The following is a 19,914-nucleotide window of genomic DNA, read 5'->3' as shown; positions in this document are numbered from 1 at the left end:
TGCTCCCTGTGACCCCACCTCTGCCTCTATTCCATTCCGTGGTTCACTGTGTTCATTAGATTCCACATACAACTGAGATCATATATATATTTGTCTTTCTCTGCCTGGCTTATTGTGGTCTTTTCATTTTTATTTAATTTTTATTTACTGATATTAGAGGGAAAGGAAGAGAAACATCAATTTGTTGTTCCACTTCTTTATGCATTCATTGGTTGAATCACGTGTGCCCTGACTAGGGATCAAACTGCAACCTTGGCACATCTGGATGAGGCTCTAACCAACTAAGCTTCCTGGCCAGGCCCTTGATTTGTGATTTTTTTTTTTAATAAATTTATATTAATGGTAATGGGATGACATTAATAAATCAGGGTACATATATTCAAAGAAAACATGTCTAGGTTATTTTGTCATTAAATTATGTTGCATACCCCTCGCCCAAAGTCAGATTGTTCTCCGCCACCCTCTATCTAGTTCTCTGTGCCCCTCCCCCTAATTCTCTCCCTCCCTCCCTCCCTCCCATGTCCTCCCTCCCCCCAGATTTGTGATCTTTTGTAATTTACTTTTCTCTTTCTTAGGTGATACGAGGAAATAGTATCATCATGTTAGAAGCCCTGGAACGAGTATAAGGAATGGCTGTTTACCAGAGAAATTAACTGCTTCTACGTGTCCCCTCTCCACAGCACCTGTTTACTACTACACTATAAAAAGCGAGTCATGTACATTTTTCATATTGAACTTTTGTTAAATAAACTTTTGTATTGGTCAAAAATGCTTTCTCACATATTCTAAACTTAGAAAGTAGGATATTAGGTCTGATTTTGTTGTTAACATGAACTATTCCTGGTTCACTGATTTTTTTCTAAAGGTTCTTTTATGCATTAATATAGAACAGGGGTCCCCAAACTACGGCCCGCAGGCCGCATATGGCCCCCGGAGGCTATTTATCCGGCCCCCGCCGCACTTCCGGAAGGGGCACCTCTTTCATTGGTGGTCAGTGAGAGGAGCACATTGACCATCTCATTAGCCAAAAGCAGGCCCATAGTTCCCAGTGAAATACTGGTCAGTTTGTTGATTTAAATTTACTTGTTCTTTATTTTAAATATTGTATTTGTTCCCGTTTTGTTTTTTTACTTTAAAATAAGATACATGTAGTGTGCACAGGGATTTGTTCATAGTTTTTTTTATAGTCCGGCCCTCCAACGATCTGAGGAACAGCGAACTGGCCCCCTATGTAAAAAGTTTGGGGACCCCTGATATAGAAGAATCTGATTAAGGGTAAACATAGCAAAAATACCTTCTTCCTATCTTTTAACACTAAACAGAGCTAAAGAATCTGCAAAACTAAATGAGTTTCATCTGAAACATTAACTAATTTTCAGCTCTTGTAACTTTTGATATACTTGGGCTTTTCCAAGTACATCTACATTCCAAGTATATAGTACAACAAAACAGGAAGTAATGATATAGCTGTTTATTTTTAACATAAGAGGGAAAATAAATTGAATGCAAGAATAGAATCAGAAAAACATTTCAGTGTGGCATTATTTATGGAGTCTAGAGTGGTGATAATTCTGCCCTTAATACATTCATCTAGTTCATAAGTTTTAGGGCACCCAAACTGATGAAAGATGTTACACATGGTTGTATCATAAACCTAACCTTAAGAAACCTACCAAGCAAATGCTTACCCTGCTCTTTTGTGATCTGCTAGCCTATCAATCTTAAATCAATTTAAAACTCTAGAGAACGTGGTACACACAAGTGAGTACAGTGCTTGTAAAACAGAATATTGTGGATGGTTTATATATATATCAAGGTATTTCCTATTTATAGAAAATGTGGGCCCTAGCAGGTTGCTCAGTGGTAGGTAGAGCATCAGCCTGGCATGTTGATATCCCAGGTTTGATTCCTGGTCAGGGCACACAGGAGACTGACTTTCTCTTCCCCTCCCACAGCCATGGTTTGATTGGTTCCAGCAAGCAGGCCTCCACCTCAGGCACTAAATAAATGGCTGGGTTGCTGAGCAATGGAACAACTGCGCTAGTTGGGCAGAGCATCGCCCCCTAGTGGTCTTGCAGGGTGGATCCATCCCAGTCAGGGCACATGGGGGAGTCTGTCTCTACATCCCCTCCTCTCACTAAAAAATTTTTTTAAAATGTGTATGGCGCCTGACCTGTGGTGGCGCAGTGGATAAAGCATCAACCTGGAAATGCTGAGGTCCCCAGTTCAAAACCCTGGGCTTGCCTGGTCAAGGCACATATGAGAGTTGATGCTTCCAGCTCCTCCCCCCTTTCTCTCTCTGTCTCCTCTCTCTCTCTCTCTCTCCCTCTCCTCTCTAAAATGAATAAATAAAAAAATTTTTTAAATGTGTGGCAAGCCTGACCGGGCGGTGGCGCAGTGGATGGAGCGTCAGACTGGGATGTGGAAGGACCCAGGTTCGAGACCCCGAGGTCGCGCGTAGGCTCATCTGGCTTGAGCAAAGAGCTCGCCAGCTTGGACCCAAGGTCGCTGGCTCCAGCAGGGGGTTGCTCGGTCTGCTGAAGGCCCGCGGTCAAGGCACATGTGAGAAAGCAATCAATGAACAACTAAGAAGTCGCAACATGCAATGAGAAACTGATGATTGATGCTTCTCATCTCTCTTCCTGTCTGTCTGTCCGTCTATCTCTGCCTCTGTAAAAATAAATAAATGTGTGGCAAAAGAACATCTAGAAGGATCAAATCTACTCAATAAGAGTTGGTGTGAAGTCCAAATACATTTTTATTCCAAATTTTATTTTTTGCATTTTTATTATTCCAGTACATTTTTTAAATCACTGAAATGGACAGGCTTACATTTTTTGCAACTACATAGAGCTCAATTGTAGAACTGTTTCTCAATGTGATTCCAAGACCAGGAACATCATCACATAGAAAATGCAGATTTTTATATGCCACTCCAAACCTATTAAAAAATTCTGGGAGTGAGGACCAGCAATGTTTTAAGCCCTCCAGGTTGAGTCTGATGTATACTCGAATTGAATGCTGCCTTTCTACCTCTGCATTTTTACCAGTCTCTTCTGTAAAAAGATGAGTAGAGTGGTCTGAAGTAAAGCTCTGATAGTATTTTTTTAAATATTCTTTAATACTGTAATTGCAATAAAACTAACATGCTTGATATATTAATGACCTGTTTTGCTCTTTGAGGAAGCAATTTCAGATGCCCTGTTGGAAAACTTCAAGTTTGATAAAATGGCAACACTTTAAATTGGTATTTCTTTAAATAAAAATATATCCCATTTCAAAACAATTCTACGGGTGATAAAAATTAACTATTTTGTTAGTATTTACCGGTCTAGCATATATATATAATTATATATATATACATTCTCTACACAATGTCTTCGTTCAAACCACAAAAGGAAAAATATAACTTTCTGTTTAAAAATAAAACTAGAAAAAAGCTGACCCTTTGACAAATTAAGTATTAATAGTACATGTTAACTTTGTTGTAGTTACTATTGAATTCACAAGCTTTTACTTATTCTGTCCCTACCAGTGACTAAGGACAGTCATTCATGATCTTCATACAGTAGATGTGGAACTGGTTCTCAAGTTTGGCTGCCTATTAGAATCACTCTGGAAGCTTTAACATCCTACAGGTGATTTCAATGTGCAGCCAAGGTTGAAAACTACCATCTTGTAAACCAGATTTCAGCAACCAGTTTGTCACTCAAAATGGTTCAGTAGCTTAAGAAGCATTAACAACAAAAAAAAAGCATTTATCAGTTTGAATGTACACTGGATTTGATCAAGTATGGTGTCATTCTGAATATCTTTGTGTTAACTGCTCTGGAAGAATCTAGGTTGCCTCTACTATTACACTGTCAATGCTTCTTTAAAGGTTCTTACTAGAGTTCTCATTAAGAGAAATCATTCTTCACAAAATGAATCTACTTTGATAATGGACTGGATTTCTTGGGACTTTTTTTTTAAGGCACTAAAATCCCTCTGGAGACATGTTAGATCCCCCCAAATAAGTGAGTCTCAACGCAGATTGCATACTAGGAACTTGAAAAAGTTATACTGAGGTCCAACCCTCAATCCATTAAATCAGAATCTCTGATTGAGATGAGGGAGGGAGATGTCTATCCATATTTTTAGAAGCTCCATAGGTGAGGATTTGATAATAGAATGCCAATTTCTTCAATTAATAGTTTATATTTGCTTTTCATTTTACTGGAGATTTTTGTATAACATCTTAAGGTTATACTAACTCAGACTTCTGAATTTCACCCCTAAAGAAAAGACAAGCGGTCAAAAGAACACTGAAAGAGTCAAGGCTCTGAGTCAAGGCACATTTACTTTGCAAAAAGGTATAAATACTAAAGTCAGGAATAAGATACCAGCTCCCATGGTAGATTTCACCATGTGAAAGATCACATCCACCTGTGAAGCACACATGAACTACTCCCAACTAAAAGGTATTTAAATTCTTCCTCAAGTATTCGGCTTAAAATGCTCTCAAGTTTTATTCCAAATCCAGGGCCTGACATACTGAATCAAAATCTCCAAAGGAGTTAGGAAATTCTATGTAACAAATTCGAAATTCTTAAAATCAAACAAGTCTGGAAAACACTGTTGATGGATATTAAAGTAAGAGTTAAGAACTTTTGGAGATGGCATAAATGCAAGTTACACCTTCACACTTAATTAGACTCTTGTATTTTCTCATGACTCACTGGGATTAACTCTTCTTAATTAACAGCAAAATATCTGACTCAAAATCACCTCTGCTCAGATTGTACTCTTTTTTGCCAGTGATACTCTATTTGGAACCAAGGGGTGCAGAGAATGATAGTGTTATCTCATAGTTCAGTTTTCAGTTTCTCGTATAGGTCCTCTTGGTCAATCATGTCTGTGTGCCCATTCCAGCGGTGATAGGCAAGGAGAGCAGCGTTGTGGGCTGCAATGGCACTCATTTCCATGGCACTTGCTGCACACTCTATGCCATTGAGGTAATAGAGTCGATCATGCAGAATGATGGAGGGGCATTTCTCTGGAGGCTTATAGAAAGGATATGCAAGCCATTTCCGCTTCACAGTATAATCGGAGGACAAAAAAAGCTTTAAAATTTGCTCTTTAGTAAGAGTTTCTTTGGAAAAGGTCTTCCAAACATATGCTTCATCTGTTGACGGTTGAGGATTATTATCTTCTCTCACAGAAGCCACAATCCCAATGCTGTTAATAAACAAATCTGAATTATCAGTGATTAAGATTGTACTGAGATCAAAGTTATCTAAGGCTCTAGAGCTGAAAGTAGTTGAATTCAACTTCCCCTTAATAAAAGTTGTCACTATCTGTTTGTAGTGTTGATGGAATTCCTCAATTGGAGGATCAAAGTTGAGAAAAGTTATATTGGACATTTTTTGATTCAGTGGAGTGGCCACCAAGATGATGTCATAAAAGTCTGAACGTGTCTCAGCTCCAGTCTGGTAGACCACTTCATACATCTCTGTAGGGTTTCCTAGAGGAAGTGAGGAGACGCATTTCTTTAGTGTTTCTAATATACTATATTTTACACCTGAAAATAATTCTGTACCTTCTTAATAGTTTATAATCCTAAGGAATTAAAGACTAGCCATTTAGATAACTGTCCCAAATTGAGATCAATTTCCTACTTAGAATAAAATAATACCTTGTCAATAAGTACAAAACAAGGAATTTTTACATTTTTTTTATATTTATATCACTGATTTTAGAGAGAGAAGAAGGGAGAGAACAACAGAGACAGCAACACCAATCTGTTCCTGTATGTGCCCCGACCGTTAATCAAACCGGCAACCTCTGTGCTTCGAGATGGTGCACTCTAGCCAACCAAGCTATCTGGAAAGGGCAGGAATTTTTACTTTTGAGAAGATTGGTAAAACCCAAAGAGTGATGCCACTGTACGTACTTGAGTACATCTGGGAATATTTCTATGTGGCACAACATGTAATTTAAAATTCCATCATTTGGAAATGAGAGAGAGATGACAGAAGAGAGGTTTTTCTCCCTGAGCATTTTCTACAGGAGAAATTAAGAACAATAAAATAGGAATTGAAATAAAACTATAAAATTAGAAAAATTATTTTAGAAAAGGAATTCAAACTCACCTTTCTCCTTGGTCCTCGTTTTCTCCTCAATGTACATTACTGAGCCAGATATAAGATTGCCTTTGGAAGCCTGAAGAAGCCCAGAGCATACAAGTTTATTGCCACCTTCTACTGCCCAAAGGCCAGAATCAGTACCAGTGAGTGACACTGCCCCTGTCATCAGTGGGAAAAAAATGTTACTCAGTGAGAGGTAATCCACCCACTCTCCCCAATTAGATGAGTTCTGCTCCAAATGGCCCCATGGGGCAAAATCACCCACCTCTGAGAACCATTCAACTAATAAAAGCTTAAGACTCTATAATGGCATCTACCTTTACATAATTTGGCCAACATTGCCTGAGGTTTCACAGAGAAAAGTAGTCTTCAACTCCTGGCTTAGGTCAGGAACCACCATAATATCAGGTAAACCCCTTAGAGCAGTGGTCCCCATCCTTTTTTGGGCCACGGACCGATTTAATGTCAGAAAATATTTTCACGGACCGGCCTTTAGGGTGGGACAAATAATGTATCACGTGATGGAGACAAGTGTCAAGAGTGAGTCTTAGACGGATGTGACAGGGAATCTGGTCATTTTTAAAAAATAAAACATCATTCAGACTTAAATATAAATAAAACGGAAATAATGTAAGTTATTTATTCTTTCTCTGCGGACCGCTACTGGTCCGCAGCCCGGGGGTTGGGGACCACTACCTTAGGGAACCAATGTCTATCACTGTTCCAAACTTTGGCTTACCCACAAAGCCACTGAGGTCTGTGCTTTGGCCGTAATTGACCCACATGACGGGAGCAACAATTTCATTGAGGAATTTCTCAGAGAAGCCGGCTTTCTGCAAGGTTTCTAGAAGTGTTCGGTTAAGCAATCCAAGGAAGTCATCCCCTCCTAGAGAATGTAGTAAGCTTTCTACACTACTGAAGGCGTAGTCATGAGACTGGTAGCGGTAGATCCTTTTGAAAAAAAGAGAAATGGCCATTAAACACCAAACAAGATAACTGTAAGGGAATACATAAAGAAAGGAAACAGCATCATAAGACTCAAACTGGCTTTCATGCCCTGACCAATTGGCTCACTAGTAGAGCATCCACCCTGCATAAAGATGTCCTGGGTTTGATTCCCAGTCAGGGCACACAGAGAAGCAACCATCTGCTTCTCCATCTCTCCCCTCTCCCCCTTCTCTTTCTCCCTCTCTCTTCTGCTCCCATTGCCATGGCTCAATTGGTTTAAGCACATCAGCCCCAGGTCCTGAGGATAGCTCTGTGGAGCTTCCATCTTAGGTGCTAAAAATAGCTCAATTGCAAGCATGGCCCAAGATGGGCAGAGCATTGGCCCCAGGTGGGGGTTGCTGCATGGATCCCAGTCGGGGCACATGCGGGAATCTGTCTTATCTCCTCTCACTTAGAAAAGGAAAAAAAACAAAAAAAACAGGCTTTCATGTTTCCCTCTGATGAGTTCCTACTTATCATGTGAGATACACCTCAACCATTATCTTCCCAGGGTATCCCAGAAGCTCTTGGCCTTCCCTCTCCCTCTGTCCTTTGTATACCCTCTTCTGCACTCATAAGGTCACTGGGAGCACCTTTAAAGAAGTGGGTACATCTTGTTCTCATTCATCTTTTTATCTTCCAGTCACACTTAGAATGTCTAAAATTCTAACTTTATCTTTCCACCAGGCTTAATCCTCTCCATCCACTCCCTATTTCAAACAAAAAATAATAGGTCACACCTAACATCCTACATGCCATCCTCAGGTCATTCAGTTTCAAACTTAAACATTTTCACTTCTACTTTCTGCTTCCTCCACCCAAGAATGAAACCTTATCAATCTTTCTAATGTCTCCCTGGTTACTTCATTCTCTCTCTTTTTTTTTTTAAGTGAGAGGTGGGGAGGCAGAGAGACAGACTCCCGCATGCGCCCCAACCGGGATCCACCAGGCAAGCCCCCTACTAGGCAATGCCCTGCCCATCTGAAGCCATTGCTCAATTGCTCAGCAACTGAGCTATTTTAGCACTGAGGCGAGGCCATGGAGCCATCCTTAGCACCCGGGTCCAAATTGCTGAAACCAATCAAACCTTGACTGTGGGAAGGGAAGAAAGAGAAAGAAACAGAGAAAGAGAGAGAGAGAGATCAGAGGGGGAGGGGTAGAGAAGCACATGGTTGCTTCTCCTGTGTCCCCTGACCAGGAATCAAACCCGGGATTTCCACACATGGGGCCAATGCTCTACCACTGAACCGACCCACAAGGACCTAATTCATTCTCCTTTTCCTGATCTTGAGGATTTATATTCAAACTACTAAAATGAGTGACTGATCTACCTGCTTCTAATTTCTTTCACTAAATTTCCCAGAAGCCCTAAAATACTCTTTTGTAATCTTCCTGCTTATTTAAAACATACTGCTGCCTGACCAGTGGTGGCACAGTGAGTGGATAGAGCATCAACCTGGGATGCTGAGGTCTCAGGTTCAAAACCCTGAAGTTGCCAGTTTGAGTGCAGGCTCACCATCTTGAGCACGGGGTCTCTGGTTTGAGCGTAGGATCATCAACATTTTTCCATGGTCACTGGGCCTGAGCCCAATGTCTCGGGCTTGAGAAGGGGTCATTGGCTCCACTTGAGCCCCCAAGTCAAGGCACATATGAGAAACAATAAATGAACAACTAAAGTGACACAACTATGAGCTAATGCTTCTCATCTCCCTTCCTCTCTCTCGCTAAAAATAAAAATAAAAATTTTTAAAAATCTTGCTTACTGCTACTTACTAAAGTCCTAACATTCTTTTTAAAACATAGATTTTAGAGCTAAACTCATCAAGTTTTATTCCTTTGCTCTAATTGCAGATAAAGAAACAAAGTAGAAGTACTAAAAGAACTTGTCGAAAGTCACTCATGAAGTAGAAGGCTCAACTGCCGTTCACACACACACACATTCATCCCCTGCACCTGAGTGCACCTAACCCATTCACTGGTCTCTAAATATGCTCTGATATTAGTCCCCAGCATTGTACTAGCTCCTCCGTCCACCTGGAATACACTTCCCAGTCCTAAAGACACAACAGCTACACCTCCTTCAGAGCTTGAAGTTACACCTCCTCTGTGAAGTCTTGCCCAACTTTTCAGTCCACATCATCCTCTTCCATGTCATCATCTCCAATAGTCCCATAAAACTTAGCACTTATGCCACTCATTCAGCACTTAGACACTACACTGTATTATTTAATTTTTAGAAAATAGCACCTGACATTTCTCTGCACTTTATGGACTTATCCACATAAGTTAGTTCATACAGTAATTCAATATATAATTTTTCAGATTGCAAGTGACACAAAAATAAGAAATGGTTCCTTTCCCTTAAGAAACTTACAGTTAGGGACAGGTAATAAGGTACATGCACAACAAGTACATGAAAAATCAGAAGAAATAAGTGCCAAAGAAAGAGCTCTGTCGCCAGACCAGGCGGTGGCGCAGTGGATAGAGTGTTGGACTGGGATGAGGAAGACCCAGGTTCGAAACCCCAAGGTCGCCAGCTTGAGCGCGGGCTCATCTGGTTTGAGCAAAGCTCACCAGCTTGGACCCAAGGTCGCTGGCTCAAGCAAGGGGTTACTCAGTCTGCTGAAGGCCCATGGTCAAGGTACATATGAGAAAGCAATCAATGAACAACTAAGGTGTCGTAACGAAAACCTGATGATTGATGCTTCTCATCTGTCTCCATTCCTGTCTGTCTGTCCCTATCTATCCCTCTCTCTCTCTCTAAAAAAAAAAAAAAAAAAAAAAAAAAAAAGAAGAGCTCTGTCTGAAAAAAAAAAAAAAAAGAAGAGCTCTGTCTGTGATCAAAGGAAGCCAGCTTTACATCAACTTTCTTTTTCAAAATAAATTCTAAATTTTTAAAGAGCAGAGAACAATGTCATACCCATTATACCCATTTCAATATTACCTACTGTCTACCAGTGTTGTGTACAAATGTTGAATAAATTTTTGTGGGGGGAAAAAATAATGGAAGTGCTAAAACTGAGAAACTAAAATAACTCCTTCCAACTATATCATTTGGCTTCTAGGTCCTAGGAAATTGGAAAAAGCAGGAAGAACTGAGCTCTTTGGAAAAATAATAAATATCTCAAAAAATGAAGAGTGGCTAATGAAGAGTGACCACTGGCTAATGGTCAGCATGACAAAAATAACATACATGATGTTATAAAAAATTATTCCAGATCTTCTCTTACCTGTCCCCACCCACACACAAGCAAGGCTATCCTAAATAAAGGCCCCCTACAGGGTGACATGAGACAACAAACACCATATAAACACTGAGCAATGTAACTGTTTTACAATACTGGTTGCATTAGAATACATATTTACTAAAAAGTTAAGATGTGAGTAACTAGCAGTTTCTGCTAATCAGATTATTTTGGTTTTTGTTTGTTTGTTTTTTGTATTTTTCTGAAGTTGAAAACGGGGAGGCTGTCAGACAGACTCCCGCATGCGCCAGACCGGGATCCACCCGGCATGCCCACCAGGGGGCAATGCTCTGCCCATCTGGGGCGTTGCTCTGTCGCAAACAGAGCCATTCTAGCACCTGAGGCAGAGGCCATGGAGCCATCCTCAGCGCCTGGGCCAACTTTGCTCCAATGGAGCCTCGGCTACGGGAGGGGAAGAGAGAGACAGAGAGGAAGGAGAAGGGGAGGGGTGGAGAAGCAGATGGGCACTTCTCCTGTGTGCCCTGGCCGGGAATCGAACCTGGGACTCCTGCACGCCAGGCCGACGCTCTACCACTGAGCCAACTGGCCAGGGCTAATCAGATTATTTATAATACAGCTTATTCCTTTATAAACTACATTTGTATAACTTATTTATTCATTTATTTATTCATTCAACAAATATTTAAAGCATCAAATTTGATGCAAGCAATGTTCTAGATGTCAAGGATGCAGAGGTCAACACAACAGAGAAAAATATCCCTGCCCCAGGGGAGCTTGTGTTCTAGCTGGGGAAACAAGTACAGTAATAAAAAATAATAATAAATACAGGTAAATTATGTAATTTAGAGGATAAGTATTAAGGAGAAAAGTAAATCAAGGAAGATTAGGAATGCTTGGAGTTGGCAAGGTTGCATCTCTCAATAAGATTGCCTAGCCTGACCTGTGGTGGCGCAGTGGATAAAGCGTCAACCTGGAAACACTGAGGTTGCGGGTTCAAAACCCTGGCTTGCCTGGTCAAGGCACATATGGGAGTTGATGCTTCCTGCTCCTCCCCCCCTTCTCTCTCTCTCTCTCTCTCTTTCTTCCCTCTCTATAATGAATAAATAAAATCTTTAAAAAAATAAAAATAAATAAAATAAAAAGATGCCCCCAAAAAATGAGTGGTCAAGGAAAGCCTCATTGTATAAGTGACCTCTAAATAAAGACTAAAGGAAGCGAGGATGCAAGCCTTGTGATATCTGGGGAGGAACCAGTCCAGGCAGAGGTAAGGGCAGGGCACAGGCCTTATGAAAGCAGCATTCCTGGTGTGTTCAAGGAAGAGTAAGGCCAGTGCAGAGAGATCCAGAAGAGCAGAAAGAGCCACAGTCAGAAGAAGGAAAAGGAAGGGTGCAAGAAAGCTTCCAGAATAGTGGAGTACGGACCTCAGAAAATCTGCTCCTACATAACAGCAAGAATACTGGCAAAAATTGTCAATGTAAACTTTTTCAGAATTCTGGAAATAAACTAAAGACACAGACTTGCCAAAGTCCTAGGAGTATTCAAGAAAAATGTCTGAATCTCAGAAGAAAACAAGTCCTGTGGCACTTTAACTTGCCCTATTCCCATTCCCCAGTTCCAACATGATAGCTTTGAAAACCAACAGCCTTGCAACTACAACACCTGTGAAAGCAGCAAGCTGGCAGTCATGGGAGAAGGTAAGACAAGTTTGGAGCTCCCCAAAATCGCCATCCCCAGACAAATGCCACTATTTGACCTTCCTGGCAGCTCCCTTAAAAGTTCTATCCTTGAGCCCTGGCCGGTTTGCTAGAGCATCAACCCAGCATGTGGAAGTCCCAGGTTTGATCCCCAGTCAGGGCACACAGAAGCACCCATCTGCTTCTCCACCCTTCCCCCTCTCCTTTTTCTCTCCCTCTCTCTTCCCCTCCAGCAGCCAAGGCTCGAATGATTCAAGCAAGTTAGCCCCAGGCACTGAGGATGGCACCATGGCATCGCCTCAGGCACTGAAATAACTCAGTTGCTGAGCTATGGAGGAACAGCTCCAGATGGGCAGAGAATCGTCCTGTAGGGGGCTTGCCAGATGGATCCCGGTTGGGACACATGTGGAAGTTTGTCTCACTGACTCCCTGCCTCCCTACCTCTCACTTAATAAAAATAAATAAGTTCTATCCTTATGCCCTGGCTGGGTAAGTTTAGTTGGTTGGAGTGTCATCCTGATCCATTGGGTTGTGGGTTCCCTCCCCAGTAAGGGCACATACAAAAATCAACCAATGAATGCATAAATATGTGGAACAGCAAATCAATGTTTCTCTCTCTCTCTCTCTAAAAATCAACCAATAAATAAAAATTTATAACAAAAGAAATACTATCCTGCGAGTTTGTCTTTATTTGACATGATTCAGTAAAAATAAACCATTGAGTGCATGTGTCAAAAACAGTGGCTTTAACAAAGCAAATAGCAAAATAGCATACATAAATCCTACCTTAATCATAATTATATTAAATATAAATGGACTGAACACTTCAGTCATAAAGCAGAGACTGGCAGAATGGATCAAAGAACATAATCCAACTATATGCTGTCTATAAAAAAGTACACATTAGACACAAAGAGACTGAAAGTAAAAAGATGGGAAAAGGTATACCATGCAAACAGTAACCAAGAGAGCTACAGAAGTTACACTAGTAGAGAAACATACTTGAAGACAAAAATTGTTACTAGTGACAAGGAAGGAGCGTTTTATCATGATAAGGTTTAGTCCATTGGAAAACATACACTTGGGAATTGTTTTTTAAAATAAAAAACAGTATAATCTATGTATCCCCTCACTGGGTTGGTTTGTTTGTTTTTCAGTCCTGCAATACCCTAAATTCACTTCAAAAGTTATTTTTTTAGCCCTGGCTGGGTAGCATAGTTGGTTAGAGTATCGTCCCAAAACGCCAACATTGCAGGTTCAATGCCTAGTCAGGACACATACAAGAATCAACCAATGAGCCTGACCAAGTAGGTGGTGGCACAGTGGATAGAGCATCAGACTGGGATGCAGAGAACCCAGGTTCAAAACCCTAAGATCACCACCTTGGGTGAGGACTCACCAACTTGAGTGCAGAGTCGCTGGCTTGAGTGTGGGATCATAGACATAACCCCATGGACCTGGCTTCAGCCCAAAGGTCGCTGGCTTGAAGCCCAACATTGCTGGCTTGAGCAAAGGTCACTCGCTCGCTCTGCTGTAGCCCCCCCCCCCAAGGCATATATGAGAAAGTAATCAATGAACAACTAAGGAGACTAAGGAGTTGCAACGAAGAATTGATTCTTCTCATCTCTTTCCTTTCCTGTCTCTCTGTCCCTATCTGTCCCTCTGACTCTCTCTCTCTGTCATACACACACAAAAAAAGAATCAACCAATGAGAGCCTGGCCTGTGGTCATGCAGTGGATAGAGCATCAACCTGGGATGCTGAGGTCACTGGTTCAAAACCCTAGGCTTGCCATGTCAAGGAACATATGACAAGCAAAAAGCAAACAATGAACAACTAAAGTGAAGCAACTATGAGTCAATACTTCTTGGTCCCCCCACCCTATAAAATCAATAAATAAAATCTTTAAAAATAATAATAATGCAAAAAGAAAAGAAAAAATTTCAAAAAAATCAACCAATGACTGTACAAGTGGAACAAATTGATGTTTCTCTCCCTCTCTTCCTCTCTCTCTAAAACTCAATAATTTTTTTTTAATTTTACGTGATTGTTAAAATCTCTCAAAGAGCAGTTCTCTACCTGTCAAGCGAGCCCCAGATAAGGATACATACAGGTGGCACTGCATCTGATGCCAGTGGAATGGGCTTTCCCTGCTGAGTGTGCAGCAACCTACCTTTTTAAAAAAATAACTACCTTTCTTTACATAAATTCTATAGATTTTCTTAGTTATTGATATATTGCTTCTCTACTAGAACGTATATTCTTTGACGGCAAGGACATGTTCTAAGTTGTACATCCTCAGGACCTAGAATAGTACCTGGCATATAACAGGCACATATGACATTTTAACAATTATTTCATGAAATAAAGAAATATTAATATCATGATTTACAAGTTAAATATTTCCAGCTTCTAAAATAATAAACCAGCATAAAAATTATAATATGCCAACAGCCTTAAAAAAAATAGGTGAGGCCCTGGCCGGTTGGCTCAGCGGTAGAGCGTCGGCCTGGCGTGCGGGGGACCCGGGTTCGATTCCCGGCCAGGGCACATAGGAGAAGCGCCCATATGCTTCTCCACCCCACCCCCCTTCCTCTCTGTCTCTCTCTTCCCCTCCCGCAGCCAAGGCTCCATTGGAGCAAAGATGGCCGGGGCGCTGGGGATGGCTCCTTGGCCTCTTGCACCAGGCGCTAGAGTGGCTCTGGTCGCGGCAGACCCTCGCCCCATGGTGGGCGTGCCGGGTGGATCCCGGTCGGGCGCATGCAGGAGTCTGACTGTCTCTCCCCGTTTCCAGCTTCAGAAAAATAAAAATAAATAAAAAAATAAAAATAGGTGATTGTTGTAGAACTGTGCTCCTGTAATCTGTATAATCTTATTAACCAGTGTCACCCCAAAAAAGAAAAAGAAAAAAAATAAGTTGTATGTTTCAAAGTTAGACTGGTTATTTTATGTTATGCTATTTTTCCTAATTACCAAAGCAATGCACAGTCATACACACACAATTTTGAAAATACAGCAAAGCATAAAGAAAAAGAGGCACCTGTATTGTCTGTCACTCCCCTGGACAGTGCTGGAATTTATATCTTAATTTAAATTCTTAGGGCACAGAACTGGTACTCTACTTCAGGTTGCTGGATCATTGAAACATTATGTCACAATTAAACCTCATTTTTTTTTATCCTTTCTTTCTACAAGCACTTGCACACATGACCTCATTCATCTGATACAAACCACCAGCACAGCCTGACCGAGCAGTAGCACAGTGGATAGAGCATTGGACTGGGATGCGGAAGACCCAGGTTCGAGACCCCAAGGTCGCCAGCTTAAGCGAGGGCTCATCTGGTTTGAGTAAAAGCTCACCAGCTTGAGCCCAAGGTCGCTGGCTCAAGCAAGGGGTTCCTCGGTCTGCTGAAGGCCCACAGTCAAGGCACATATGAGAAAGCAATCAATGAACAATTAAGGTATTACAACGCGCAACAAAAAACTAATGATTGATGCTTCTCATCTCTCTCCGTTCTTGTCTGTCTGTCCCTGTCTATCCATCTTTCTGACTCTCTCTGTCTCTGTAAAAAATAAAAATAATAATAATAATAATTAAAAAAAACCATCAGCACAGTACAGAGATTAGGAGTGAGGACTCTGGCCCTAGCCAAGTAGCTCACTTGGTATAATGTCACCCCCACACGCAAGGTTGCAGGGGTTGAATGAAGATTGATCCCTGGTCAGGGTAGACACAAGAATCAACCAATGATTGCATAAATAAGTGGAAATACAAGTTGATGTTTTTCTCTCTAAAATCAATTTTAAAAAAAAGAGAAAGCGAGGACTGGAATCCGGCACTTACTAGGTGGATATACTTACACACTTGAAACCTCTCCATGCCTCCACCTTCCACATCTGTAAAAAGAAGCTAATAGTACCTACCGAGAGAGCTGTCACGAGAATTAAAGAAGGTAGTAGTATTTGTAGAGGGTTTAAATAGTTTCTAGAACAGTAAACAAACATCTACAAAATACACTTTCAGAAGCAAAAACAAACCACCCTTTTGCCTGACCTGTGGTGGCACAGTGGATGAAGCGTCAACCCAGAATGCTGAGGTCAACGGTCTGAAACCTGAGCTTGCTCAGTCAAGGCATGTAAGAGAAGCAACTTCTAGGGGTCAATGCTTCCTGCTCCTCCCCACCCCTTTTCTCTCTCCTCTTCTCTCTAAAATCTCAATAAATAAAAATCTAAAAAAATAAATTACTGTTTCAATTTCCAAGTGGATAAATGGTCTGCATATATTACCTAGAACATTTTACCTAACAAATGGGCCTTGCAGTTAAGTAGAGAACTGATCCAAGAAACTATAACTCCTAAAGATCATCTAACTAAAAGGCCTCAGGTTAAATAGAAGGGGGGGAAATTACCTCATAAATTTGTCTAATACATCCTCTACCCACATGTGTAATCGAAGGGACTGAAATCCATACTGCCAAATTAGTTTAATTATGTTTATTATAAACCAGCTGCTCTCCTCAAACACCAGAGTCTTTCCATTAGAGATCCCCGTTAGGCCACCAGAACTCTGAACAGTAGAGAGACCTGCAAAAACAGAAAATGGGTAGCTAAGTCAGTAGTTTCTACGTTGATCAAATGAAAGAAGGTAATCTGAAGCTATTGGGGACACTCTGAACTGAGTGAATTTCAGGCTTCCCTCAGTTCTCAGGAGACATATGAAAAAGGCTCTAATCTTTTAGACAAGTGATACACTATACACTCACTACACTGTTCAAATACTGATTGTCTAAATGATGGGTCAGATGATCATACAGATATATCAAAATTAGACTGGCTATTTTTAGTCTGAAGAGATCACAAAGTCAAAGGAAAAATCCAGAAAACCAACAGAATTCAACTTAAAAACAAATGTCAGACAAGATTCTTTGTGGCATAAATTGCTCAGGGTATATAATTGCCCCCACAGAGAAAAGAGAGGCCTGGGAAGCATCCATGGAAGATGTGGAAGGCAACTAAGGGAAAGGACATATCCTATTCCCCTGCAAATACTATTTTTGCATAACTGGGTATTTCAGATAACTGGAAGGAAGCCAGTATTACCCAATATTCCTTGAGAAAAGGAAATCTGCAGAAGCCTACCAGATTTCCCTCACAACCTGCCCAACTCCTCTGCTGACAGGGAAGTAGTCAGTCAGATGTTCCAGCTTCTAAGCATATGTCTATAGCCACAGCTGTGTGATATACTTTGAGCCAGACACCTGAAGCCTCTGGGCCTCATTTCCCTGACTATAAAATGAGCACACTTGGTTTCTGCTAACTCAAACTATTTTTTGATTCAACAGAAACCCACACATTAAAGAACTGATAACAGTAACCATCCCCATCCCCCCCCCAACCCCATGGCTGTAATTCCAGATAACTGAAGATACTGATAACTAGTCTCCCATTACAGGATAGTGCCTCCTAACAAAGGCAGTACCAACTGCTAGAAGGAAAGTGAGGAAAATAGTTTTACCAACTTGCCTATAAAAGACAGTTAACAAGTGGAAAAGTTTCAGTTCCCTAGCTCATTGGTCCCCAACCCCGGGGGCCGCGGACCAGTACCGGTCCGTGGGCCATTTGGTACCAGTCCACAGAGAAAGAATAAATAAGTTACATTATTTCCGTTTTATTTATATTTAAGTCTGAATGATGTTTTATTTTTAAAAAATGACCAGATTCCCTCTGTTACATTCGTCTAAGACTCAGTCTTGACGCTTGTCTCGGTCACGTGATACATTTATCCGTCCCACCCTAAAGGCCAGTTCGTTAAAGTATTTTCTGACTTTAAACCAGTCCATGGCCCAAAAAAGGTTGGGGATCACTGCCCTAGCTGATAAAAATGTTCATGGATGGTCACACAGAAGGCTGCGTACCTCTAAGACTAAATTACATACCCAGGTCCTTGACAAAACGCTTCATGTGCAGATTTAAAGGATGGATGACAGAACCTCCTGATTCATATTCTTTCCCCAACACAGGCAAGGTGGCCAGACGGCCCCCCACCTCTCCTCTTTCAAACAGGTCAATCTTCACATCTTTCCCAAATTTCTGCCGCAGATAATAGGCTGCTGAAGTGCCACCAATTCCAGCTCCAATTATTGCTACGGGGAGAAAAAGGAACAGTTTCGTTCCCTCTTACCAGCAATGTGCAATTTGTTGTTTTTTAAAAGCCATTAAGCAATAACAGATGTTAAATAAGGCTATTTTAGCCCTGGCTGGGTAGCTCAGTTGGTTAGAGCATCACCCTGATATGCCAAGGTTGCAGGTTCAATCCCCGGTCAAGAATCAACCAACAAATGCATAAATAAGTAGAACAACAAATTGATGTCTCTCTCTTTCTCTCCCTCCCTCTTCCTCTCGCCAAAACAATCAATTTTAAAAATTTAGAGAAGCCTGCCCTGGCCAGATAGGTTGGTTGGTCAGAGCATCCGTTCAGAAGCATAGAAGTTGCCAGTTCAATCCGCGATCAGGGCATATACAAGAACAGATCTATGTTCCCGTCCATCTTGCTCCCTTCCTCGCTAGTTAATCAACAAATGTAAAAAAAAAATTTTTTTCTTTTTTTTAATTTAGGGAAGCCTGCCTGACCTGTGGTGGCGCAGTGGATAAAGCGTCAACCTGGAAACGCTGAGGCTGCCGGTTCAAAACCTTGGGCTTGCCTGGTCAAGGCACATATGGGAGTTGATGCTTCTTGCTCCTCCCCCTTCTCTCTCTCTCCCCTCTCTATAATGAATAAATAAAAAATCTTAAAAAAATAAAATAAAATTTAGGGAAGCCTGGATAGGGGTAGGCCAGTGGTAGTTACAGTGTAGACAGAACTCTGAATCTGGATACAAACACTGCCCCCAGACAAAAGAGGCAGTACACTGACATTGATTCTTTTTTATTTATTTATTTTTTGCCAGATGTTCAAAGACTCTCACACTGGGCCTGCACACACTTTGTGCCCAATTCATGGGAACAGAGGTGTTTTTCCAGCACACGTTTTAAATAAAGAGGCCGCCATTTTTGCCTAGATTTGTTCATTAACGTAAACATGCTAATGATCCCAACGAACAATTTTAAAGAGAATAAAAATTAAAAAAAAACAGGGAACAAAAAACCAAAAGGACTGAAATTAGGGAGATTGGATTATTTAAACTGTGTAGTAATCCCCGGCAGGAAAATTGTGCAAGCCTGGGGCCTCTGAAACCAGGCCGACCTCAGCAAAGCAGAGAGATGCAGGGGATTCCACCCTTATTAAGGGAAGCAGAAGCGGTCAGCCTTCACTGCTCGAAGTACTGAGCCTGCGCGCCCTGTCATCTGCAGAGCATAAGCGGCCAGTAGTCCAGAACAAACCAGAAGACTGGCCTCCCAGAGGTGCAGCAGAAGTGGCTCCCAAGAGGGGCTCGGTGTCGCCTTACCACCAGCCTTCCGAGACAGGAGCTGCAGGAACCCTTAGAAACCGCCATCCCGTCCGGGTCCCCCTTCCACCGCCCATTCCTTAAATGTGCACATCCCCACGCCACTGAGACCGATTCGTCGGTGCGCGGGCACTGAGACGCGAACCGAGAAGATTGCAAACTGCGCGGAGGGCTCCGCCGGCGCGCCCTGGTGCATTTTGCAGCGGCCGCCCGTCGCAGGGCGCGCTCCCGCACCCCCTTCCGCGCCGCCCCATTGTTGCCTACCGATCTTCTCCGGCGGGGCCCGCACCTCGGCGCACCCGGGGCACACCCAGAGGCACAGCAGCAGCCACAGCCGCAGAAGCGACGAGACGAGCTCCCCAATATCGCGACTCATGTCTCCTGCAGTGAAGCACTCAGAATACCAAAAGGCACGACAGACCTTCCGACCTCTGCAGCGCGTCTGCGTGCTCCGTCCG

General features: G+C 41.9%; 2 protein-coding genes across 3 annotated transcripts in view; one reads left to right on the top strand and one right to left on the bottom strand.

Moving 5' to 3' along the window:
- SNRPG (small nuclear ribonucleoprotein polypeptide G) overlaps positions 1 to 3,703 on the top strand; it is a 19,939-nt gene extending 16,236 nt beyond the window's left edge. For both annotated transcript variants that reach the window (XM_066267337.1, XM_066267338.1), the window contains one exon: positions 576 to 3,703. In XM_066267337.1, the coding sequence (XP_066123434.1) occupies positions 576 to 626 (51 nt within the window). In that variant the 3' untranslated portion in view covers positions 627 to 3,703. The remainder of the gene's footprint in view (positions 1 to 575) is intronic.
- Positions 2,752 to 19,914, bottom strand: PCYOX1 (prenylcysteine oxidase 1). Its single transcript, XM_066267336.1, has 6 exons — positions 19,721 to 19,914; positions 17,948 to 18,154; positions 16,421 to 16,595; positions 6,865 to 7,076; positions 6,132 to 6,284; positions 2,752 to 5,503 (listed from the first exon to the last, which is right to left on the bottom strand). The coding sequence occupies exons 1-6, from the start codon at positions 19,830 to 19,832 to the stop codon at positions 4,845 to 4,847; spliced, it is 1,518 nt and encodes a 505-aa protein (XP_066123433.1). The 5' UTR covers positions 19,833 to 19,914; the 3' UTR covers positions 2,752 to 4,844.

The sequence above is a fragment of the Saccopteryx bilineata genome, chromosome 3, assembly GCF_036850765.1.
Source record: "Saccopteryx bilineata isolate mSacBil1 chromosome 3, mSacBil1_pri_phased_curated, whole genome shotgun sequence".
Classification (NCBI taxonomy): Eukaryota; Metazoa; Chordata; class Mammalia; order Chiroptera; family Emballonuridae; genus Saccopteryx; species Saccopteryx bilineata.
The sequence above is the reverse complement of the archived record's forward strand: the minus strand, read 5'-3'. Positions and strand labels throughout refer to the sequence as shown.